Source organism: Cottoperca gobio, chromosome 19 (genome assembly GCF_900634415.1).
Source record: "Cottoperca gobio chromosome 19, fCotGob3.1, whole genome shotgun sequence".
Lineage (NCBI taxonomy): Eukaryota > Metazoa > Chordata > Actinopteri > Perciformes > Bovichtidae > Cottoperca > Cottoperca gobio.
The window spans coordinates 8123800-8149818 of record NC_041373.1 but is presented as its reverse complement, the minus strand read 5'-3'; the positions used below and the strand labels follow the sequence as shown (position 1 = coordinate 8149818).

Here is a 26019-nt window from a genome sequence, read left to right as displayed (position 1 = left end):
CAGCCAAAGATTTACATAGATTAAGCTTTCTTCAGAAGTCAATTCAATGCTTCTGGCAGACATTCACAATGTTTTGAAGTCAAATGAAAGAAAAGAAATGAAAGAAAACAGACGAGGCAGGCAACCTGACTAGTCACAACACAAAAACACTGGAATTAAGGTCATTTCAAGGTGTTTTTACGGTAGAAGTGGGACTGTGCTGTCTCAGAAATGCTACTGATGTCTCTTGAGTCAAACAAGTCTTGCAGCTATCTGAGCAATGCTGTGATTTTACACAGCTTCCCTGAAGAACCTGTTAAACACTTCCAAAGTACTTATTAAATAGTTAAGCAAGAAACTGCGTGCGTGTCAGTGGGGAGTTAGGAAACAGAAAACAAAAAAAAAAAAGGTCAGAATAAATAGAAGACGTAATGGTGGGTGGGGAAGCAACAGAAGAGATGACGAAGCAGGAAGATGCACTCACAAATGTGGAAACACAAGACAACTTAAAGCATAGAGAAAGAAGGCAGGCTGAAGGCAGACACTAAGCAAGCAGTTTGCATGGTAATTAGCGATGGATAGCGATGGTGGGTTATAATTGCCATAAATGGTACGGGAGAGATGTGTGCCACGATATGGATTCAGCTACACGTGTGCAGGTACAGAATGGATTTTTAATTGTCACATCACATACAACATATGTTTTCATTCAGAGGTCGCACATGGTTTGGTTGTAAGAAGTCTGAATACAAAACACCTTGTGGGTATCATATACAACTAGAAACTGGATTGAATAAAGTGTTTAGAAAAAGAGGGCTGAGGACATCTCCATCACTTCATTTCTGTCACTGAGAATTTAGTAATATTTAGTTCACACTATCTGCAGCGGAGGTGAAGGATAAAAACAGGAGACGTGCGTCCGTGTCTGGAATGCTGCATATGGACAGCTGGCAGATGTTTCTGGGGTTCCTCGCCCTCTGCGATCCTTTGATGTGATGAAATGATCGGGGATCGGCTGGTGTGATTCGACATGAAAAGCGCAGAGTGTTTGCACTGTTCAATTCATGACAAGAAATTAAAAAAAGAAAATCACATAACCGATGAGCAGGACACCTTTTCACAACTGAATAATCCTCGTGTCACGTCTGCACAGTGACTCACGCTTGAGTGCACAATAATTTGATATTTTGCTGCAGAATTTCAAAAGCATGTGACTAGCCAAGTTGAAACTACCTGTACCTCACTATCCTGCTTCTATACGCTAAAGTCTCCTTTCGTTCTTCCAAAGCACGACTGTAGATGCAGTACTCCGTCTGGCCAAAGAGTGGACTCAATCTGAACCCACAGCTCTTCTCCCTCTTTACAGCGCTCTGTGTAGAGCTGCTGGCAGCGGTCCAGCTGGCACAGCCTCTCTTTTGATTGATGGCCTGAGTGTGGGACAGTGAAGTGCTAAACTGTCCTTATGGTAATCAGCCAATTAATGCCGAGCAGAGCCACATTGCCTTTGCCCTAATCAGTCCCTTTGCCTGTGAAGATATGGGCAGGATCTGGGAAAGCTTACTGCAGAGCGGAGGCATGCTACACTCTCACTGCCTGGACCACGGAGAGAGGGAAGGAGTGGTGGAGCAAGAAAGAGGATGAAGCTAAATCTAAAAGTAGAGGATTATTCTTACATGCTGCTGTCTTCTAACTCTTCTGATCAAAGGAGGCGTTGCTGCTTTGCCTCCATAAACAACATAAAGAAGAGATTTTGGTGCGCATCTAAAGATATAACAGTGTCTATTTCTGTTCTGCGTAGAAGACCGTCTTAAGCCGCTCACACAGGGGGGGGGGGGGGGGGGGGCTGGGGGAATGTTTCTTGTTTGTAGAAGCGATGCCATAGTTCATTGTGCCTGCCTTGTGTGTCGGATCATATCACTATTTCCATCATTAACGCCGAGACGCGGCCAGTTCACAGTGCCTCCTAGTGTGAGGGAGGACTCGCATTACAAGCCAAACGCTTGGTGGATGGCACCGACTCTTTAAGATCAAGAGAACCCTTTTTTGAGATTTTTCATTACAGGGTATGTTTGTTTAAATACACAGAAAGAGCACCTACCACTTAGGAGCCCAAACCCTTGAATTCAACCATTTACCACTTTAGTTCAAATATGAGTCACACCATAAGAATGTTACAGAATATAGAATCTTTAGACAAATCTTTCAGTGAAATTAAGTTTCAGTATTAATCTTCATTTGTAGAAAGTGCTTTGGTAACATTGGGCCATGAAGGCTGCTACATACATTTTCACTCCACTGTAAACATATCAACTGTGCAAACAAGACAAATTCCTTTGTTGGAGCGCTGGCCGGCCATATCTCTCGTCTGAGCCTGATAAGTTAACGTTCTTACTAATGAGGGCCTTTCACTCCAGTTCCTGATTACTGTTAACTTTGCACACACTTGACAGCTTTCTATTCAGTCCCGCATTCTGTGGGAAAACATATCAGTCAAAGGTCAATACGTAGAACTAGGCTGTGTGTGTGTGTGTGTGTGTGTGTGTGTGTGTGTGTGTGTGTGTGTGGTCACTTGTTTAAAGAGAAATAAACAGTCCTTTCCGCCATCACTGGGCATTTGCAAATAACTGTGAGGGTGCGACTGACATGACATGCAGTTTGAAAGGCTCTCAACAGTGTGGGTGCAGTTGAAAAAGAGGCATGTGCATGACCGTGTGTATGTTTGAGAGAATGAGAGTGTTTAGATTTTTGGTCCGCAGCTGCATCTGACCACAAGGACACTTTAATACTGCTCTGATACAGTCAGTCCTGAAGATCTTGAAGAAAATGCAGCCCGTAGAAATGAGAAGTGATAAGATGCGGACACATATGAAGGCCCTCACTGTTCTCTCAAACATGACAGCAGTCATCAGCACCTCTGGCAGATTTGAATTTGCGGCAGTGACCCATGTCATAATCCACCCCTTCATCTAGACGGGCTCATTCAACAAGCCTTTCAAATCAAAATGATGAGGACCGCAGAAGAAGACACACGGTGAGGTTTAGTTCTGTGTGTGCAGCCAGAGTTTTCCCCACTCATCCATAACATTACCTTTTAAGGAGATTGGATTCTGTATGGGTCAACTACCTATTAATAAAACAAGTGAAGTTGGCAGAAAAAAAAAAGTGTCAATAAGCTTGATTGTTAGGAATACCACAAGATGCCAGTCATGACACGCGCTGTAAAAGGTAGGGTTGTAAAGGGTCTGAGGTTAAGCTGACACATTTTGGGGGGGAAACATAATGTTTATTTTCTGATAATATCAATATAAAAATTGTACCTTTTAAAATTGATGGATTTGGTGGGGGGGGGGGGGGGGGGGGGGGGGGCACATTCATTATTTTTCCTGTAATTCCCATGGAATTGTTTCACCTTGAATATTCCCAGAATAAAACATTTAATCCATTTTAGTCTATTTATAAGAAACACATCATTTCTATTCGTTTGCCATACTGTAGGTAAACCAAGACACAAATTAAAATTCACTTTCTGTTATTTATTTGTAATCTCTGGCTTGTGGTAAGCACTCTGGCATGCTGGGACATGGGTCACACATCTCATACTTCATAAGGTTGCTCCTGAAAATATCTTGCAGGTCCAACAAACTGAACACTAAGTGACAGGCTTTATATTGTTCAATCAGCATCCTTGTTCTCTCTCCCTTTGTCCTCACCAGCATGTTCTGTAAACTAGACTTCTGATAACACAGAGGCAGCTCATGTTGGTGCAGTTTGGTTCAGGAACAAGGCCGGGGAAGGACTGGAAAGATTATAGTATTCTCCTTATAATGAATTGTGCGTGCAGAGACCTTTCTGTTTTGGTAGATTTGCAGGCTTTGTCTCTTCAGTCTCTGCAGTGAAGTAAAACTTTAAAAAGGCATAAGAGGGAAGAGCTGCACATTTTATTTATTGCAGATCTTACAAACTACAATGAAGTGTGTTAATATTAGTTAAAGTCTGAGCAACCCACGGACAACTTTTGGACCCAAAGAATCTGGAAAATCTGTGAGATGGAGCAGATACCATACTCTTTAAGGTTATAAATGAAGACATTTTATAAGCGATAGAGCATACATTATACTATATTGAGCTTATTAATGTAGAAAACCCAACTCTCCCATCCCTCAGACTAGGCTTGCTGCTGTCGTCGATTTTTGTTATTTTTTTATTTAACAATTTAGTTCATTTTCAAGCATTAGCCCATGTTCATCAAATGATAAACTGTCATTTGTAAAGAACGTCATCAATACTAGTCGCTATAACCTTTGGTATAAAGCCGTGTGGAGGACGGAGCAGTCGCGGTGTTTTCCTCACACCCCTAAAGGTTAGATAAATATGTTGATGTATAGTTATTTTATTTGCTATGAATCCAATTTGTAACCTTTCTTTATATTTATATTTAATTTATTATCTTTGTATGTTTTATACTCATTCCTATGTTATTATGCAACACTGTAATGGATGATATGATTTCACTGATAATAACAAACGGATTCAAATTCTACAAAACTTAATATAGGAAATAGAAAAAAAAACCTAACATCAAGGTTCTGCTCTGAACAGACCTCAAGAAAAAAAAAAAAGGGGGGGGGGGGGGGCACGTAGTTTTTAAACCATCACATTGGGCTGGAGTTAATGAAAAAAATGCCAACCGTTTCATCTCTGTTTATAAACTACAGAGCTGTGGTTTCCTGCCTACAAGCTCAGACAGCCTCCCAGTGTGCAAACTAGTTTCACACTTTTGAGTGACAGGAAACCGAATAAGGAAAAGATTGAACTACGTTTGTATCGAGGTGGAGCATTTGCTGATGCACTCAAAGCAGGGGCACAGACAGTAAACAGTGGCAAACAACAGCAGGGGGAAATAGTTCATCCATGAGTTTTACATTTTGTTTGCTGGAGCAAATGGGAGGAGACTGTGTGAGCAGGGTAACAAAGTTCCAGTCAGAGTCGGTCCTCCCGAGACCCATCATTCTCTCTGCAATATTCTCAGTCTCCCCTTCGCCTCTCTCACACTATCCCCTCATGTGGTAAGTCAACCAGTTAGCTTCTCAACGTGTTCGAGAAGTGAGCTGTCAACCATCTGTCCTGTGAATGTAACAGAAATTCTTCCTGTCAGGATGTGGCGTGACACAGCTTCCAGTGTGTCTGAATGGGGAAGAGTAAGTGCTGGCACCGCTCCTCGGGGTGTGTCGCAATGATGGTTACAATCCAGAGAATCATTCTCTTTAGTCTTTAGATTATTGGCGGACAACTGGAGCACAATAGTAAAAATCTTCCAAATAAATATCTAGATATGCACAGATCGATTGCTGTCAGCTGATTGGCCATGACCGCTGACCGGCACGATAGATAAAGTGGGATATACTCCACTAACCTGGAGCACTTTTATTTATTTTACTTTGTTTGAGTGAGAGTGAGAGAAGGGTTCACTTATTATGTTATTAACTTAATTAAGTTAAGTTAGTCTATGTTTATTTATTAATATACAATTTAATTTCAATTTTCCATGAAAGAAAAGTTACAAAAATGTTGGTGTATGCTGTCAATCACAGTTCTTCCTCCTCTCCGAGGCATCAGGACGTCATGTCTGAAAGTACAAATAAAAGCCAACGTGTCTGTATGACAGCCTTTGCTTCTGGTGAGCAACATTTTGTCTGTCTCCTTAAAGCTGAAGTTAAAAGGAAACATTTCCGTCTCTACTTTAAAGCACATTGTATAAAGGATGTAACAAAGTCTTAAACAAAGACAGATATTTCAAAGTAGTGAAGTGCCATTAAAAAAATTGTGGGCTGGTGAAATTGGAGCCTCTCTTCCCCGACCCACCCTGTCTCATCATAAGCAATTACTGCAAGAGAAGCCTACAGATAAAAGGTCTACAGGCAGGAGAAAGAGCAAAAGACCCCCCCCCCCCCCCAGTACAACTAACAGTGCACAGAGGGCGGAAATGTTTAATCCCCAGGATCTGGGTAAGTGAAACAAAGACTTTCAATGTAACGCACACACATGTATGGATATAACCACTCATGGGCACGGACCCCGATGTCTATCATTCTCAAACTGATTACAGTTGTGTGGGTGTAAAATGAAAGGGAACACAGCAGTGGTTGCTTCCCTCTGCTTGAATAAATGGCTGTATGGTGACATTAATGGTGTTCAGAGTAAAACACGTGTTGCATTTCAAGGCCTTTTTTTGTGTGTCCATGGCTGTTGTGTTGGGAGGCATGTAGGCGGGCAGATAGTGGCATAAAGGATGAGAGCAGCATGAGTTTGCGCTGAATTAGACTAGAATAAATATACAAGGTCTGCTTTATCACATGGCAAAATATGCTCATGAGGAGGAAAAATAAAATGCCCTTTTAGACACAACTTTGGGATTGTATAAAACACCACAGCCTTAATGACAGAAGCCCCTTTAAGTTATACAGCCACACTTACCGTGGACACGTCACTTTTGTTTGTTGGGCTGACAATGCAGCAACATCTCTAAAAGCTGGCTTACAGGTGAGAGAAAACAGTAATTAAGACGTACAGCATAGAGGGGTAAAGTTATGCTGTAGACATAAACAAAGAAAGAACAAAAGAGTGTGGTTTTACAATCCCTTTGTGATCCTCAGGTGGGGTTAGCCACAAAGCAAAAAGCACTGCCTCATATAAAGAGGAAATAGGGATAGGTACAGTCAGGCATCAGAACCAGAGTGAGTACGTTTATCAAGCTGCACACTTTGGTCTGTCTTGTGAACGGTAATCAACAGTAACTACATGACAGGAGTCTCACAGACTGCCATGTCATCATATCGCTGAAGATCCTTTTAACTATCTGCAGAGTCTCCTGTGACACAGAGACAGACAAAAGGTCCACACCCAACCCAGCGGGATGACCTCCTCAGGTGAGCAGGCGGACCAACATGCTGACAGAACACAGAGGCAGAGACACAAAGGCAGACTTCTTAAGCCTAGTGTGCTCTGTAATGCCGCCATCCCATATACAGGGCTTTAACTTTAAAGGGGTCTGTTGGAGAATCAGATTGGTAGGTAGGAGTCTGTGCATGTAAGGTGGGATTTATTAAAAAAACAAAAACATAAATCAAACACAGGCAAAAATGAGGCCAAAGAAATTCAACACAAATAGGTTAAAAGTGAAGAAAAGCAGCGCAGTGAATCTTTTACCTTCTCAGACACACTTAACTGGAACCAGCCATCCACTCTTGTTACCTCAGGGTAACATAGACTGATGCACAGCTTTCCAATAATACAAATAAACATCAATATAAGATTACTTGATAACTGCTGACAATCACAATGTATCTGTAAGTGCAACACATTTAGTAACTCAATTCTTCCCCAACTTGACAGTGCATGATCACTCACTCTTTAGAGCAGCTACTGGTGCAAGATGTTTTCTGTGTTACCTGACTGATAAATGAACAGATTAACTGAAATATTGGACAAAAAAAGTGATTAATAATGAGAAATGTTGGGTCCAGTGAAAAGGGGGGGGGGGGGGGGGGAAGCGGCCTTTACACTGCCTCATGTCACATCAAATCAATGGTGAGATCATGCTTTAATGAAACAGGCATACTGCCCAGGCAGTGCAGTTTGCTTTATCTAATCACCGGGGGTGCACCCACAGCACACACAGTAAAGTACACCTCTATCCTGTATGCATATGCATTTAAGGGTAGATAACAGGAATACCAGGAGGAGATACAGCGTGGCTGAGTGTGCATTCCACTGGATTTACTAAGGTTCACCTCTAAAGAAGCATCAGCATGTATATTAGGAGACCGTTGTGAGAGAGTACAAAGGTTTTTTTTTTCATGTATTCTATTAAAATCTCAACGGCAGGTATGGACAAAAGATTCATATACTGCAGAAAATGTTAATCTCCATTATATAATGCAAAAGCTTTTCCAAACTGTATATACATTTGACCTCTGGCCCCAACACTGAACAGTCTTGGCACTGTTACAATAGTCCTGACACTAAAGCCCTCAACAATATATCTGCTTTTAATTGTGACTATCATGAGCAAAAAAACACCAAAAAGCCAGGATCATACAAAACACAACCTTTTTTGTATGCTAAATATCACCTGTGCTTGTTCAGGGTACTCTGGGTGATTACATAATGAAGGATCGAGGACTTGGGTGGCACTTAGATTCAGGAAATTCAGTCTGAATAATAGTCATTGGAGACCGGGCCGGCCCTTTTTAAATTGTAAGTAATAAGAGCACAAGCTGAAAGCACTGAAACCATTTCTCAAAACTACAGAGCGGTACCTGGTCATAATGTGATGTCTTCGTAATGCTCAGCCGATACAGAGCACTTTGCAATAGCGTGGTGAAAGGAGCTCTGAGGAGTTTACCTCAATAGGCTTAAGAACCCACAGCGACTGAGAGAACAAGTCAAATTAAAAAGCAAATAAACAACAAAACTTTAACATTCACTTCATATGTCGATTTGTCAACATGATCAACTGACCTCATAAAAGCTAATCTGCGTCTAACGAACAGTCACTTTCCATCATTACAAGCCTCTTTCAGCAAAAGGAAAATGGACATTTTTATTACCCTCCTGTGCCATTTAGAAATCAGTTTAATTAAATGATTAAAAACAGTCATATACTGTACAGATTGCAAAGCCCTATGACACAACATTGTGATTTTAGGCTAAATAAATAGACTTTGTGAAGATTTTGAGACGGTGAGACACACCCAAGGCTTAGTGAAAGACTTAGTCCATGTCGGTAACCATTTTGTTTTCCAGCAACGATGCCCTTGCCCCAAAAGCTTCTCGGTTTGAATCAAATTAGCATTCAGTGTTGGCTCACGGGCACGCCATAAACAGGGCTGCTTTTGTTAATTATCCATGGATCTCAGCATTACAAAGAGTGTTCCTACTTGCCTTTGGCTAAGTTACCTTCAAATAGAGAGGGTACACTTGAGTTTCAAGGAAAAAAAAAAACGATAGACTGTAAACAAATACATAAACGTGATGCCCTATATGCAGGTCTTTTACTGAATCAACTCTTAGCTTTGCAACAACACACCGTTTCTACTTGTTTGTTGTTTAGCTAGCGTAAAACCAGAAACAAACTTTGCAAGGTTTTTTATTCTTAAGCAAAGTGAGTTTAGGAGCCGTTATTGTATCTACGTGTAGAATCATCTCTCCTGCAACTAAACTAAAGAGGCCAAGAAACAGAAAGCTAAATAACGCTTAAGCAGAAAAGAGCGGCTCATTCAATGAAATGTGTTATTCACTTCCCTGTCACTGATTTTAAGCCAATACAGTACCACACATCAAAACACAGTATGCATTCATCTGACTATCACATCACAAAAGGCATTCTGCATCATTGCTTTTTTGGTCATAATGGGTCATTTTGAGCTGCTCCACTAAACCAAAAAACTGTTTGGGCTAGAGCTTGGCAATATCCAGCGATATTACATCCACTGAATAGACACGCAAACCTCTGGCACCAGTCTGCTAATGTTGAGCAGTGCAGAGGGTTGATGTAAAGGAGGGAGGGACACTTCTAAAAGCGAGTGCATCTTCAGCAACTCATTATCACTGTCCGCAATAGAGAGAGGGGGGGGGGGGGGCTGAGCGTATGCAACTGCAGATGGATACAATCCGACCGGCACCCCTTGGATTAACAGCTTGCGTAAGGAAGCATTTTGGCTTCAATGAAGTTGAGGGGATAAGGCACCAGTTGTGTCTAACTTCCAGTTGTTACTACTATTGTATTAATAAAATATAATGGAAGTAATGGAACATTACAATTACGCTATGTTTTAAAAGTAGCAAGTAGTCACACAGTGAGGAAGAATCTATCACGTATAGACATTTTGAAGAATCAATATGCATCGATTCTTTTTATTTTTTATATAATCGCATCATCGTCCCCTGAATCAGAATGGAATCTGGAGGAGCCGAGTTATATCCACAATATGCTTCTGTTTGACTCAAGCCAGAGGAACCGTTTGTCCTCCAGACAGACAGGGGCCTCTACACTGACTGCCTCCATTCACTGATACCTCCACAATGCATGCTGGAGGTGCTGACATGTCACTATCTGTTTCAGTGGGAAAGCAGGTCCAGAATGGTCAAAAGGAAACTGACATTGAGACACTGACAGCACCACTAGAGTTACAAAGAGCTCAAGTTATTCTAAGACACATTCTGACATTTCTGGCCCTAACCTGTTGACCATGAACATCTCCTCTTTTAACCTAAAAGAACTACTGCCACAAGCACGAACAAGTGACAGGGAAAACAAAAACATTAGTTGATGTAACAACATTTACTCAGCTTGCATGAGGTCAGCCATTTCCAAATGCAGCGTGAGGTGTAGAAAGGTTCATTGGTGCCAGACAGTGCCCCCCCCCCCACCCCCCCCTCTCTCTGACTCAAGTCAATGGTGTCTGCATGTTGCCTCGTTGGTCACCGAAGCCCATAATCACAGTGTTTTGTGAAAAACTAAAGGCTAATCAGGGAGGTGGAGAGGAGTGGCTGCACCTGCCCATCAGTAAGTCATGTTCATCCCCTCGGGTGTCGGCAACTCTATTGTGGCGAGGTGTGTTTTCCCAAACAAGCTGTGGCATTGAAAGCTCAGAGAGAACCTTCGCGTGTGAGGCGTACGTGTGAGTGTGATCTTCAAAAAAAAGATGACGGCATGTTGTGGACAACTCCAATGAGAAGCCACGTCTTCCTCTTCTTTTGAAGTAAGGACACCCTGTATTTGTGTGTAAAGGCTCGAGTATACTAGGACCAAGAATATGTAGGTGAAGTGAAAAAAAGTCATGTACATATTAATATGTGTATTGATGAAATATATGTTTGTCTTGTACTCCTACGATACTCTCTAAGACAGAAACAAAAATGAAGACTGTACCATTGGAGTTGTTTTGTGCCTATTTGTATCCTGTTTACGAGCAAGACTGAGTTCATGTGTCCATGGAAGGGAAGGGTAGAATTCAGGTTGGGTGTCATAATCATTTCCCTGAGAAACACTGAGAAAGACCTTGCTTTAAATTTGCTTAAATTCCCTGTTGGACTCCATAACATTTGATACGGCAGGTTTTATTGACTGCATGAGATGAGCTGGTATTTTAAGGATTCAGATCAGTAGGAAAGCTGCGTTGCGTAAAATCAACACCTTACAATACTTACTTTATTAGACTGCTGCTGTTGCCTGACAATGCTCTTTTATAAATAAAAGTCCATCTACTCTAGTGAGTGTATCCTGCACCTTTAACCAAACTCAACACATTAAAGTGAAATAAGATAATTAATAAAAGTGCCGTTCAACTACAAGACTGATACCAAATTATTTTAAAAAGAAAGATACATTAAAATAAACAATAAAAGACACAATTGGAAACCAGCATATCTACATCTTTGTATAATGCCTAACTAACCCTTTGCCTGGCAACAATATTTGCTCCCTCAGGCATTATCTTGGGGGTGTATAATAGATGGATTTACCCTTCATGACTCTATCAGAGGAGAGCATCTGTCTCCCGTCTGAGGCTGAAAGAGATCCATTTTTACATTTTAAAACGGATTGGCACCCCATGGTTGACAAAGACAAAAGCCTTTAAAGAAATTAACTATTAAACTGTCTGGTTAAATATTCATTTTAATCCAGCACCGAAAGAGAGACCCATCGAGCCCTTTTCGTGCCATCTTGCTTGGTAATTAAAAATGAATTTCCATTCCTTCTCCCAGGCTGAAGTAGCAGCTTGGTGAAGACCACGAAAACAAAAAAAATCAAAACTATCGATGTCAAAGTTCAGCTTGCTCTTTTGTTTTAACTAAGCTGTTCGAAAACAAGATCTTAAGAGCAGCATCTGCACTAAGGAAGGGATCTTGTTCTTTGTTAAATCGCCGATTTGGCTAAGCCTCTGATGTTTTTGACCGTTAACTCTAAAAAGCGCCCCACAAAAATGCCCAAAACATGATCTTTTGACAGAAAAAAAACACTTTTGAACAGTCAATTACAGCACATAGCCAGTGGAACTAATATGACAAGCACTGATACTTTTACAACTTCATCTGTTTTAAGATACCGTTGAAGCGGTCCACACAAGAAAAACAAATACAGTATGCCCTCAATATAGGGCTGGTTTCGAAGGTATCCACTGCAATTCATCAAATGGACTCTGGTATGAGAATGGTGGGGGGTAATTCTCAAACAGAATAAAAATTAATTGCACAAAAACGGATGGCAATGTCATCATGCTAGAGGTATTCTATAGCACCCGTTTGAAACCATATTTTCTGTCGCTCCTTCCCAGCAGGGAACGGACACAAATCCCGTGGTGGAAGGGTTTCATTTTCTTTGAAGAGCACAATGGTTGGTGGGGTTTTAGCAGCTATAAGGTCTTGTTACAACTAATGATCCTCTAAAGAGGTACCATGTTATGTGAGGTGCTTTAAACTACAATGAGTGGAGCCCCATCCTGGAAAATTGCTGTGACAGCCTTGACTGTTGGGGCTCAGCAATTCTGCCGCCAACCCAGGCTGAGGTAGACTTCTACCACCTACTGTGCTGCTGAAGGACCGCTATCTACATCTGGAGTGTGTCTAAAGCAGTCATAAAACATATCGGTGTGGTCAAGAAGGCAAGCATCACTGAATCGGCTCTGCACCAAAAGTGAAGGGGCTCTTCCTTGGCAACCAATTTTCATGAAGGTATGGCCAGTAGTGTTCCCCTTAATCTTGCTAAGAAACCAATTCAAGAAAACAAACCAATTCAAAAACATATCCTCCTTGGTGGAAGCAAAATATCCTAAAAAAAAGCTTACGCCTGAACAATCTTCTCAAAAGGCTCACTTTGCACCTCAGTATATTGTATAATGATGCTCTCTTTGGATGCAAATAACATCTTTATGCACTGGAAGATAATACAAGGGAGACACGCTTTCAAGAAAAACCTGATTGGTGGTTTAACATAATCCTATTATTAGCTATACTCTTGGCTCTTATTTTTTTTTTTACAAAGTTTTTTTCTATCACAATAATTTGAAGGATGTTATAATTGCAATAAACATTTTACAAAAAGGGGCTTTGAAAAAGATGAATTCATTTAATTTTATGTTGACATGTTTGATTACTTTATGACCATCATAAGTTGAGGACTGTGTACAAAAGGGGCTCCAAATCCTACACTGTTCTTCTGATGTGGATGTAAACAGCCTCAAATTAAAGCTGACAGTCAGCATTTAAGCTCGATAGTGAGCGTTTCATTTAAAATCAAATGTGCTGCAGTACAGAGCCAAAGAAAATAAATGTACATGTCACAGTCCTAACACTCACTTTCTCACTGCACTGTAATATAAACATTACACAATGTTGCTGTGCTGATGTCACCAATTTTAACCAAGTAATATTTAAGGACTTTTACCAACACCAGCTTGGAAATTTGCAAGTTTACCATTACAGATCCATGTATTATACTACATATGCCTGATATACAATAACTGCAGCTGTGAATCGATTCAAATATTCAATCGCATGATTGCTAATAGTCACAAATTAATCTCATATTTGATCTGTTCAAAATGTACCTTAAAGTTAGATTTTTCAAGTATTAATACTCCTATCAATGCAGAAGTGGACAAATATGCTTGCTTTATGCAGATTAATGCATATTTATGGTTGGAAATCAATTAATAACACAACAATATAATAATGGTACAGATAAAAATCACATCTGTGACACCAAACCTGCATTGCGCCTGACATAGTACACTGTGGTGTCATTCTGAGGAACTTGACAATGCTTTTAAAGTTGAAAGCATGAGCTTCCACTACACATAGTGGCTTTATATGATGGCACTGCATTGTTTAAGATCAAAATAATGTCCAAGTGCTATCAGTTTGAATCAATTTCCATTACTCTGCTGATTAAAAGCTTCTGCGTGTAGCTTCAGAAAACATCGAAGCCATTGACTAAATGTTCATTATAGTCTTTTTGTATATGGCTTTCATGTACTACAAAAAGTGGTTACGCTGTCGTCATGGTCCCATCACAGTTTACAATTATAGAACCAACCTTTTATAAAGATTAGGAAATAATTTCCCCCTGTTTAAATCCTGAGAACATTTTTCATGTTATTTTTTATTTAAATAAAATAATTGCATCTTTTAGAAAGGTTAAAAAAGTCAAACCAAACACAATTTTCATAATGTACTGATAATTCTCTGCACCACCTATCTCCATGTTCAGTCATGTACCCATACACTGCGAGGGGCTGACCAAGATGCGCACAGAAGGAGGCATGCAGGCGGGTGAATAATGCATGCCTGCACAGGACAAGAGAGAAGGGCGTGGAGTGGATGGGCTGGGGGCTTGTGGGGGCTCGCTTATGCGTGCCAGCCTCAGACAGCTCACTGAAGGAGAGACACAGAGACAAATGAAAACTCACTGTCATGGTCACGAAAGCAGAAAAGACACTAGGCAGCGCCAAAACAAGCCAGTTTGAATTGTCATCACAACAAACACGCGAGCTGACATGGTGTTACTTACACTATAGCCGCAGTCAAAATAGTCAAGCGGTACGTATTTACACTGCTAGGGACCTTAGCCTTCCCCAGGGTCTTTTAGGCTCCAGCCTGAAACTGACCTAATTATCCAATTAGCTGAAGTAGTGGCCAGACTGGCAGGTGATGACGGCTGGAACACCTGTGGAGGCTGTGCCGGGTGTGGGGCCCACGGGTCCTGAAGACCAGACCATCCAGCACTTTTCTACCAACATTAGCCGGGATTCTATGCAGCAGGAACAGAGAGAAATCTGTAGCGAAACCTTTGGTGAGACTTTGAGACCGCTGAGCTATTTTCTCTCAGAGTAGGTTCTCTACCGAGTAGAGCTGCAACTGTCAATTAGTCGACGGAAAAATAAACGCCAACTGTTGTGGTAATCGATTAATCAATAAAGTAATTTAAAGCTGTTTACGGACGCTCAAACAGGAAGATTTCTATAGATTTATACTATTAACCTGAATATCTTTTGATTTTGGAGCAACAAAACAAGATAAAGACATTAACTATTTTCTGACATTTTATAGACCAAACAATTAATCAAAAAAATAATCTGCAAATAAAACCCTTCTGCAAAGTATTACTATTTTCAGCGTAACACCTCCACACTGACTTTAATGGCAGTCTAAGCACGACAGAGGTGTAAGCAAAACATAACCTGCAAAGAAAAGTTCATAATTGCCAACCCAGGAGAGATACGTGGATAAGTGGAAGCTCAAACAATTACATCCCTTCGCTGTTGGAGCCGACTGTCCCGTCTGAATGTAAGACAGACATGACAGCATTTTGACTGTGGTGAGAAACTCTAGACGGTGAAATGCCATTGTTACGTGACTACAAGTGCTTACACCCTTCCGTCAGTTTCCTAAATAGAGTAACATTTTAAAAGGAAACCACAGCCTTTCTGTTTGCCCTACGGGCACTTTCCAATGGGACAAAGAGCAGCCTTGGCTTTTGACAGCTCCACTAAAGGTCCAACTGCCACTTCCAAGAGCCAAAGCGTTTTTCTCTCCCTTAAGGCATTTTCCTCCTTTCCTCAAGGTAATGAAACAGTTGTGTGCTAACATACTTGCACCATCCTCTGCCTCTGTAGAGGCCGAGCATTAAGGGATTAGGGCAGAGCAGTGGAATCCATAGGAAGTGATCTTCACAAGGGTCTTTCTCTACTTTGATTTGATTGTCAAGCTTTTGTTTGATTTTTCATACAAAACAGACATGTCGCTTTGATCACAACTAACCACACATATGGTGAAGCACCAATTTTTCAAGATGAAAGGGAGTGCAAAAAAAATAAAACTTGGCAGCCGATCTGAAGGTATGTTTTTCTTCTCCATTCCACTTTTTTTTTCAGGATTATGAAAAACAAACGGATAACCAAAGTGTTGAGATCAATTACACACACTGGTGAGGGTGTGTCTTTGACAAAGCGAGCCGACAAAGTGTGTTAGCCTATTGCAATGAAGTGCAGAATACCGCCACAGTGGCAATTATCTGTCGCACATGGCATCCCCTGTGCCTCTGTGTGTACAATTACACTGACGAAAATGACATTCTTCCAAACAAAGCAACGCCAACAACCACTGTCACATCATATGTACAAAGGCCCATACTTTCCATACCAGACAAGCAGCGGGAGACAAGACACTAGAAGCTACAAACAAGTTAACTTTCCTAATGATGTTTATCCTTACTATAACCACCTCTTAAATGAAAAAATGTGCCCTTGCACGAATAACGTACTTCAAAGTCAGCCGCGCTGCAAAACAGGTGGCTAATTTGTCTGAAACAATAATCCCATCTCCAATTCTTGCCAATTAAGACTATGATGACACGCAAAATGTCCCAACAGAGAACAAGGGATAAGGGAGCAGAATGAATTTGACTAGGGTGAAGGCTCAGGCTCACATACCAGCTACTAGCCACATGCAAAAAAGAGTTCTTGGCCTCAAACAGAGTAAGCACTGATGAATTTCAGGCTAAGGCGCACACACAAGGCCATTTGTGCAAACAGAAGGAAATGTTGAAGTAATATTCCACCAGGATCTCTTTACAATTCACTGTATATTTATCTACAGAAACCATGTGAAGCATTCCCAAAATTCCATACATTTCTACCATCGAGCCCTTTTTACCCACAACGCAAAATGAACCCAGAAACAATTTTAGTCATCCATAATATTGTCATATAGCCTCCTTCATATGGCTACTATCTGGAGGGTCAATTAATAAAATCAAATATAAACTTTTCATAACTTCCCACTAAAACTTTATTTCTGGTCTACTCTGCTTTAATGCATAGAGAGACATTTAAAATGCTATAACAGTGTGTATTATTTTAGAAAAGAACTTGAAAAGTGACACAGCAAGAAGTTGGAAACCATTGTGGGCTGCTTAATTCTGTCATATTGTTTCCAAATCCTGCTAACAATTAAATACGTCATTGCCAGCAGATTGTTCACACGGGAGTAAACTCAAGCAATATGTCTTTTCTGCATCACATGACTGTATCCATCGTGATGTGAGACCTGCTTTTCAAAGAATATGTGGCTTTTACAAAAAGGCCTGGAAAATATCAATTTCCAAATTGATAGAGTGAAAGTATTTCCTGCAGTTTTTAACACACTTATCAAATTTGCAACTAGAATTTGGGCTGCATCTGCTCTTAAATTCACCTTTGCCCATGCTTCACCTTGACTGTAGGTTTGAAACTAAAACCTGACTGGAGGAGGCAGAGGGAGAGAGGCACTGAAAGGCAAACAACATTGTTTCAATGAAATATGAAGCCATGTTGTATCCTAACCTCAGGCTGAGTTAGTAGAGAAAATGAAGACTTGACAGTACTGATGTTAGGGTGGGCTCACAGATAAAGGGACACCCAGGGTACGGACAGAGGCAGTCGCCTCTTGCATCACTCAACGCTCTGAACGTCTGGGAGCTACTCTTGGCAGCATGAGGAGAGGGGGACATTTTTCAAATACCTGAAGGATATTTACACACCTGCTCAGTGTGAGGTAGAGGTGCACAGAGGAGTTGGAGCACGGCTCTGTTTCAGGCCAATGAAGAGACAATACAACTTTAACCTGAGCGATGGCCTGACTGACACTATTCAGACCTGACAACAAAAACTAAACCATGTAAACATTTGCACATTCATATCCAGCACATGTAATTCTATTAGGTGACCAACAGGGGGGTCAGACTGTACCTATATAACAGAATGCAAGATAAGGTCCATGGTGATCAGTGTTAGTACAAACCAAGTGTGTTTGACTTGGTGGGGCACTTGACAGCAGTAAATGTTGAGGGGAGGAGGAGGTGGGCGGGGCGTTGGCCCTAAGGGCAGGAACCTGCAGTGTAATCAAGGCCTTTGCCAAATTACAGGCCAAAAGACACTACTAAGAGTTCAATCTAGGGCTGCGGGAGAGGTCACCCATTATACTAATATTCCTGAGTCACGGAGCAAATTCCTATGTACAACGTCAACACTAGACAGTAGTATGGAGCCCTACTTATTTGAGGCAATCCAAGTGGCTCGACACACTAGCTCACCTTCGTTTATAGCGTCCAAAAAAAGCTTTCAGCAGGGAAATAATAATAGCATTAGAGTCTGCTCAATGCATTTTTGAGATGCGTAGCGCAAGAGGAATGTAAAATGGGTCAAAAAGGGGATGTGCTGGGCTCTTTCAGCATTTTCTAGAACACAGGCATGACTATAAGGAAAACTGGAAATTAGGCGCCTGTCAAAAAAAGCACGTTTGTGTTTGTATAACATGTCAACAAAAAAATGTATTATGCATTATAAGACCAACAGATATCTTGCCAGCTATGAGACAAGTCCTCATCACTTTCTTTCCAAAAGGAAATTGGTACTTAAAAAATAAACAGATTAAAGACCAGAAACATCTGTACTATTTACTGCAATCCTTGAAACAATTACACAAGCCATGTGTGTGTAATATTGTTCACAGTTACCAGTTTATTAGATACACCTGTATAATCCTGCAGTAAGTCCCATCCTTGTGAAACTTATTCATGACAATGTGTCAAAGAGGTGTTGATTAAACTCCATGGTCAAACAGTGACAGGTGAAGGACATTGATCACACATTATACAGGGCTTGTGCTGCGATAGGGCCTTCATGTGGTGTGCAAAAAGCCAAAACAAAACACACACTCGTATACTGAAATAGAGATGCATGGCCTTGCTTGACCTCTTTCTGTGTTTAACTGACCTGGTTGATTGAATTGGCAGTACAAGAGGCGAGGCCTATTCCCAGAGAAGACACGAAGAAGAGGAGGGGGTCAAATGGCACCGGAGCCATTGCAAAGCCGGCTGCTGCACTCGTAACCACCAGAGCTAAAAACACCAAGCAAGCAACAAATTAAAACATCGTTTAAAAGTGTCCTTCTTTAAGAATGACTTTAGTTTACTAAGTAAAAGGCACTGAACACTGAAAATGCTATGCTTTGTTTCTGCAGAAGACTGATTCAATTTAAACAGGAGAAGGGAGGACATCATCATCTGTTGCAGTGCAATTGTAAGTATGTCTATTTGTTGGAAAACTAATTAAAATCAGCCATTACACAAGTGTCTCTGCGAAGTCAATCAATCAGTAATAATGGAGTTGTGAAGTATGTGCAACTCCACACAATAACACACACGTCATTTAATAAATAACTGCATGAAATAACCACACAATTTAATTATTGATCTGTATGTTCAGTATGTTCCGATCAGCACTTCACCAGAAGAAGCATATTTCTCAATGTATTGCAAAATCAAGTTGTTTGGAGCCTACTGAGCATACAGATCAACAGCGGAGAAGCGGATCATGTTGCAGGTCTCGTCTCCTGTGATAATGACCAAAGCCTAAGACAACAAAGGCAAGGATGCCCAGCAACACGGCAGTAGTTCCAAAGAGTGACTGACACTATGGGTCTGTTTGAAATCACATACTAACACACTATTCATACTAAGTATGAAGTAAAATTGAGCATGTAGTGCATTAGGACGGTATAGTATGTGGATATTGTGCACGTGAGTCGCGAAAAAATGCCCCGATGTATACTACATTAGTGAGAATTTCTGAATGTGATACGTGAGCTTACTGGACATACCGCCTCAAAATGCACTGCGGCTCTTCAGACTGTCCGATGGCCAACTGCGAGACAGACGGTTTAAATAATTAACCGTTGGATAAAATAAATATGAATGATGAATTAAGCTAAAGGTAAGAGGGGCTCATATATATGATGTACTGAAGTAACTGTCATTTTCTTTAAAATAATAATGGATTAAAATCGAGGTAAAAAGGTAATGTTGATAAACATTTGTGATCATTCAACGGTAGTTAAGACCTGTAACGTGATGGATGCAGTCATTTGATGCAGAAAAGACGTATTGCTCGTGTTTACTTTTGTGAAGTATTGAGGATTGCGGTGCGCGACGCGGTTTCTATTTAGTTCTCCCCTCTCTGTAGGCGTGTGCGCATGTGTAGGTGTGTGCGCATGTGTAGGTGTGTGCGCACGTGTAGCTGCCTGCGCACACACATAGGCAGGGCTCCATTGGCGGGGCGCTGCGCCCTGCCAAGACAATGGTAGGGGAAACACTGCAGTACGTTAGTATGCAGTACGTTAGTATGTAGTATGCAGTACGTTAGTATGTAGTATGCAATATGTTAGTATGCAGTACGTTAGTATGTAGTATGCAATATGTTAGTATGCAGTACGTTAGTATGTAGTATGCAGTACGTTAGTATGCAGTACGTTAGTATGTAGTACGTAGTATGTAGTATGCAGTAAGTATGTAGTATGCAATACGTTAGTATGCAGTACGTTAGTATGTAGTATGCAGTACGTTAGTATGCAGTACGTTAGTATGTAGTATGCAATACGTTAGTATGTAATATGCGTACGTTAGTATGCAGTACGTTGTATGTAGTAGCAGTACGTTAGTATGCAGTACGTTAGTATGTAGTATGCAATACGTTAGTATGTAGTACGTTAGTATGTAGTATGCAATACGTTAGTATGCAGTACGTTAGTATGTAGTATGCAATACGTTAGTATGTAGTACGTTAGTATGTAGTATGCAATACGTTAGTATGTAGTATGCAATACGTTAGTATGCAGTACGTTAGTATGTAGTATGCAATACGTTACGTATGTAGTATGCAGTACGTTAGTATGCAATACGTTAGTATGTAGTATGCAGATACGTTAGTATGTGTATTGCAATACGTTAGTATGCAGTACGTAGTATGTAGTATGCAATACGTTAGTATGTAGTATGCAGTACGTTAGTATGCATACGTTAGTAGTTAGTATGCTAGTATGTAGTATGCAGTACGTTAGTATGTAGTATGCAGTACGTTAGTATGTAGTATGCAGTACGTTAGTATGCAGTACGTTAGTATGTAGTATGCAGTACGTTAGTATGTAGTATGCAGTACGTTAGTATGCAGTACGTTAGTATGTAGTATGCAGTACGTTAGTATGTAGTATGCAGTACGTTAGTATGCAGTACGTTAGTATGTAGTATGCAGTACGTTAGTATGTAGTATGCAGTACGTTATGCAGTACGTTAGTATGTAGTATGCAGTACGTTAGTATGTAGTATGCAGTACGTTAGTATGTAGTATGCAGTACGTTAGTATGTAGTATGCAGTACGTTAGTATGCAGTACGTTAGTATGTAGTATGCAGTACGTTAGTATGTAGTACGTTAGTATGTAGTATGCAGTACGTTAGTATGCAGTACGTTAGTATGTAGTATGCAGTACGTTAGTATGCAGTACGTTAGTATGTAGTATGCAGTACGTTAGTATGCAGTACGTTAGTATGTAGTATGCAGTACGTTAGTATGCAGTACGTTAGTATGTAGTATGCAGTACGTTAGTATGTAGTATGCTAGTATGCAGTACGTTAGTATGCAGTACGTTAGTATGTAGTATGCAGTACGTTAGTATATAGTATGCAGTACGTTAGTATGTAGTACGTTAGTATGCAGTACGTTAGTATGTTAGTATGTTAGTATGTAGTACGTTAGTATGTTAGTACTTGCAATTTCGAACACACCCTATGCTTTGAATTTTGCATTACTTTCCTACTTGCACAGTTCTAACCTGAACATAATAAGTACCTAGGTATGTTGGTATATGTAGAAATTAACATCTCTATATTTGCTTCGACCATCTTGTGTATTTACCAAGTTCTGGCATAGTTTCAGAGATATATCAGATTATTCCTGTATTTCGAGGTAATTCCTTGCATGCTTCAACCTCCATATGTGAATAGTTCATATTATATGACAAAGAACCATGTGTTGTGTACTCTACCTGTGAGTTTGATTTTGGCAAGCTTGGCGTAGATATCTGGCAAGTCAGCCACATTGACCTTGAGCTGCTTCCATTGTCTGTCTAGACGTGCCTCCTTTTCCTCATCAGTCTCCACTTGGACATGGGGAGTCTCATCTGACGTCACAAGCGTACTAGACACAGAATCTTTCTGTACTGCTGCATCTTCTGTATCGGGCTTCAAGGTGGATATTCCAGGCTGTGCTTTACTGGTGATGTCTTCCGACAGTGAAACAGTATCTGTGTCCACAGGATCAATAGTTGGTATTCTCTGCACCTGTCTTTCAATGCTGTCATCTCTCTCATCCACTATGGTCAGGGCAGGAGCTGGTTTTGGGATGGCACGTTGGTGAAGCTCACTGTTGTTCTTTGCCACATACTGAAAGGAAACCAGGTAAATGGACTGCTTTTATATAGCGCTTTTTCCAATCTTTACGATCACTCAAAGCGCTTTGACAATAAAACTGAATGCAGACATGAACTACAATGAAGGCTCACGTTCAAGGTATGGTGAAGAAAATACTTTAATAACAAGCGACACACCATTTTGAAACTGTAAAAACAAGCTGAAAGGAAAAACAAAAAACAAAGTCGAGTAAAATATACCTGGCGTTTGAGGAAGTTAAGGTGCTGGTACGTCAGCCAGTTTGATGGATCTCTTCTGTGCAGCTGAACGAGGCTGCGAGCAGTCTGGTTACATTGAGGGACATTTTGAAGTAGTTTCTGTTTCACGCTTAGTCCAACCAAACCTACAAGAAACGTAAAATACAACATTAAGTCATCAAAATGTTTTTACCAAAACAAAGAAACAAGACAAAAATATCCCAGATTTAATCTTACATGGAACATGAGATAAGATAACATTTTATTTATCTCGAGGGAAATTGCTGTGCAGCAGTTGCAAAACAACGTGTGAAGCTTGCAAACATATAAGTCTAAGATAACAATAACAATTAGGTGCCAATCCCAGTTGTATACAATGCCATGGTCAGGTTAACATTATGGATCAGAAAAATATAAGTAAGTAGCATGGATTAGTCTAGATGGGGTTGCATTATAAATATGTATGTAGAAGTGTCAAATCTGAAGTATAGGTCACGTAAGAGTGTATGTTTGATACAAAAACATGGACATGCAAAGACAAAAAATGTAATGAAATAACATAACATAAACTATAAGCAGCGTATAGGACAATGTGTTGTGCATAAAACTGAAGAATGACACAAAAGGTGAACATGCATGTCCATGGTGGTCTGGTCTTCCCAGAGAAAACAATGATAACAACAAAGACTGATGCCTTAGACCCAGTTTGTGCCTGACAAGTTGTATCCCTTATATATAATGCATCGCTACTCTTCCCATTTCCTCACTAAGATTATGTGATATGTTCATAACATGGGGTACACAAGACGAATGTTTTGTCGATATCGTAAGTTATAAAAGTCCCCATCAACATTGCTTTGTACGTTAGCTTTTCACGTTGTTTGATAACACAGTTACAACAAAATAGCTAGAACGTTGTTGTTATTAAGCCTGTCAGTCATTAGCTAATTTTGGTCTCTGCAGATGCGGTTGACTTCTATTTAAGGTCACTGCTAGCCTTCTGCCAAACATCTCAGGTGCTACCCAGATAGCTTTATGCTTAGCTAGGCAGCTAGCTTCCGCCTTAGCTTTAAAGAGTGTTTTCAGCGTGCGCAAATTAAAAATGACTTTGAAATGCAGCGGTATGTCAACCAAAATATCATATCCCTGTTATGTTACCTGACAGTCTGCAACATGGCGTTTTATACATGTTCTCCAATCATAAAGCCAGCTTCTGTTTCGACCCCTTCACATGCAGCGAGCCGCCATTATGACCTCGTTGGGTAACGAGAAACACTTCCGGGGAACGAAACGTCAACTAGTCCGCGTGCCTCAATGCTGCACTGCATATACTTCTAACAGGCTTCTAATAATAATAATAATAATAATAATAATAATAATAATAATAATAATAATAATAATAATAATAATAATAATATAATAATAATAATAATAATAATAATAATAATAATAACGTACGTACGTATTTATTTATCATATTACCAGACAGTAATATTAAACAATAAGTTATAATTAGGCTACTTCTACTGCTTGAAGATGAACTAATAAGGACATTTAATATAAATCATGATACATAAATAACACAGCAACATAACTACTATTCCCTAAAGGAATATAATATAAATGGGTAATATAACTACTTATAGGCCTCAAGTCTTTTTTGTTCATGGCACTTTCTACTTCTGCTCCACTACATTTCAGCGGGAAATATTGTCCTTTTTAATCCATTACATTTATCTGACAGTTTTAGTTACTAGTTAGGCCTACTTTACAAATGAATGTATTTGCACAGAAAACATATGAAGAGTTTGACTAAAAGAGCAACTTTTTTGGTAATTGTTTGAGTCTATTTTAATACATAAACATGTTATTGTTTCAACTCCTCAAATGTGAAGGTTTTATAGATTTTCCTTTGAATTATTTTAATAATTTCAAAGGGTTTTTTGTGTTCGTTTGTTGTTTTTGTAATTTTGAAGTTTGTACTGTTGGTTGGAAGAAACAAACATTGTGAAGGTGACTTTTGGCTCTTGGTAATTGTGGTAAGTTTTTACAAACCAAACAATCGATCAATGAATGGAGAAAATAATCAGCAAATTAATCCATAATGAAAAGAATAGTTAGTTGCAGTCTGATACAAAATAGTTAAACATGTTCTGCCTTGAGTACTTTTGCTTTTAATACTTGAAATAACATTTGGTGTACATACAGGTGTAAATAATAAAATGAATTACTGCTGTATTCCATTTGGCTGCTTCAGTTTCAGAACCCTGGTACTGTGCATGTTGACCCACCATCACAACTTACTGGTACATTTGAATAGAATGCAGCAATTGTTAATGTTATTATTGACTCGTTTTTCTACTATGACATCTCAAAATATTTGCTGTGAAAAAGGACCATAGTGCATATCATTTTATAATAAATTGCATTTGTATTGTTGTTTAACCACTTAATTTAATGTTCTTGGCCTATTCAGGGTTTTTCCAAAGGAAATCGTTCAAATGAGGCGACAATAAGCTACCTCGATTCTGATGCATCTCATCTAATTGTCTTAGAAGATGACAAAACAATAGTCAAACTTGCTAAATGTATGAAGTTTAAAACATTTTTTTTACTGAAGGTAAACATTTACTTTCATTAAGTGTATTTATTCCTGATGATCGTGGTCCTCATTTAAATCAACATGAGCCAAGCAGTGGAGAAAGGCTTGCTTTTCCCATTCCAAACAATTGTGTCTGTATGTGATTGTAATGATTTGGTAGCCTACTATGGTTTAAAAAGAAGCCAATGTATTCCCAAAAAGGCTCATTTTCATGAAAAACGTCAATCAGTTCATCTGAATTAAAGTAATGTGTTAACTTGTAACAAAACGTGTTTACTTGTAACAAACACCGGTTGAAGTTATATTTTTCCAGAAGTCCGGTCACCAGTAAACCTCTGTCATTGACCAATAAATCTGAGTTGAAGACGCGATTCATTTAATCCAAAATTGTCGTCTAATTCAATGTCTGGCCTTTTGCCTCCTGCCCTTGTACGTCCTCTGACTAGCCCTGCTGTTTGGCCTGTTATTTATGTGTATGATCATCTCGTTGGCCCTGGCTGCCACGGCCAACAAGATGGAAACCTTCTGATTAATATCCTCTCTGCTGCTTTCACTTTGCAGCCTGGATTTATTCAAACAAAGATAATGAAACAGTATGATTGTCTGTTTTGGCGCAGCGTTTCATTTCCTACAACAATAACATTTTACAGTCACAGGTGGACGATTATTATGCTGCATTCATTATAGAGGACATCATATTCTATATAAGGAAAAAAAAACATTGCAACATACACAGATAATCAAATTTTGCAATTGTCATGTTCTGTACATGTGTGGTTTGGTGAGCAGTATTTAAAATGCACAGAATCATACAACAGGTATCATTCATTTGATGAATGGTCATGGTGCAAATATCCTTTACAAGCACACGTGTTGTCCATGGATCTCAAACACTGCA

General features: G+C 39.9%; 1 protein-coding gene across 1 annotated transcript in view; it reads right to left on the bottom strand.

Annotated features, from left to right (window-relative positions):
- Positions 1–23821, bottom strand: part of cox10 (cytochrome c oxidase assembly factor heme A:farnesyltransferase COX10) — a 35536-nt gene extending 11715 nt beyond the window's left edge. The window contains exons 1-4 of the mRNA XM_029457003.1: positions 23678–23821; positions 22523–22665; positions 21899–22295; positions 18795–18919 (exon numbers count right to left, since the gene is read on the bottom strand). Coding sequence (XP_029312863.1) covers positions 18795–18919; positions 21899–22295; positions 22523–22665; positions 23678–23708 — 696 coding nt within the window. The 5' untranslated portion in view covers positions 23709–23821. The remainder of the gene's footprint in view (positions 1–18794; positions 18920–21898; positions 22296–22522; positions 22666–23677) is intronic.
- Positions 23822–26019: the final 2198 nt, after the last annotated feature.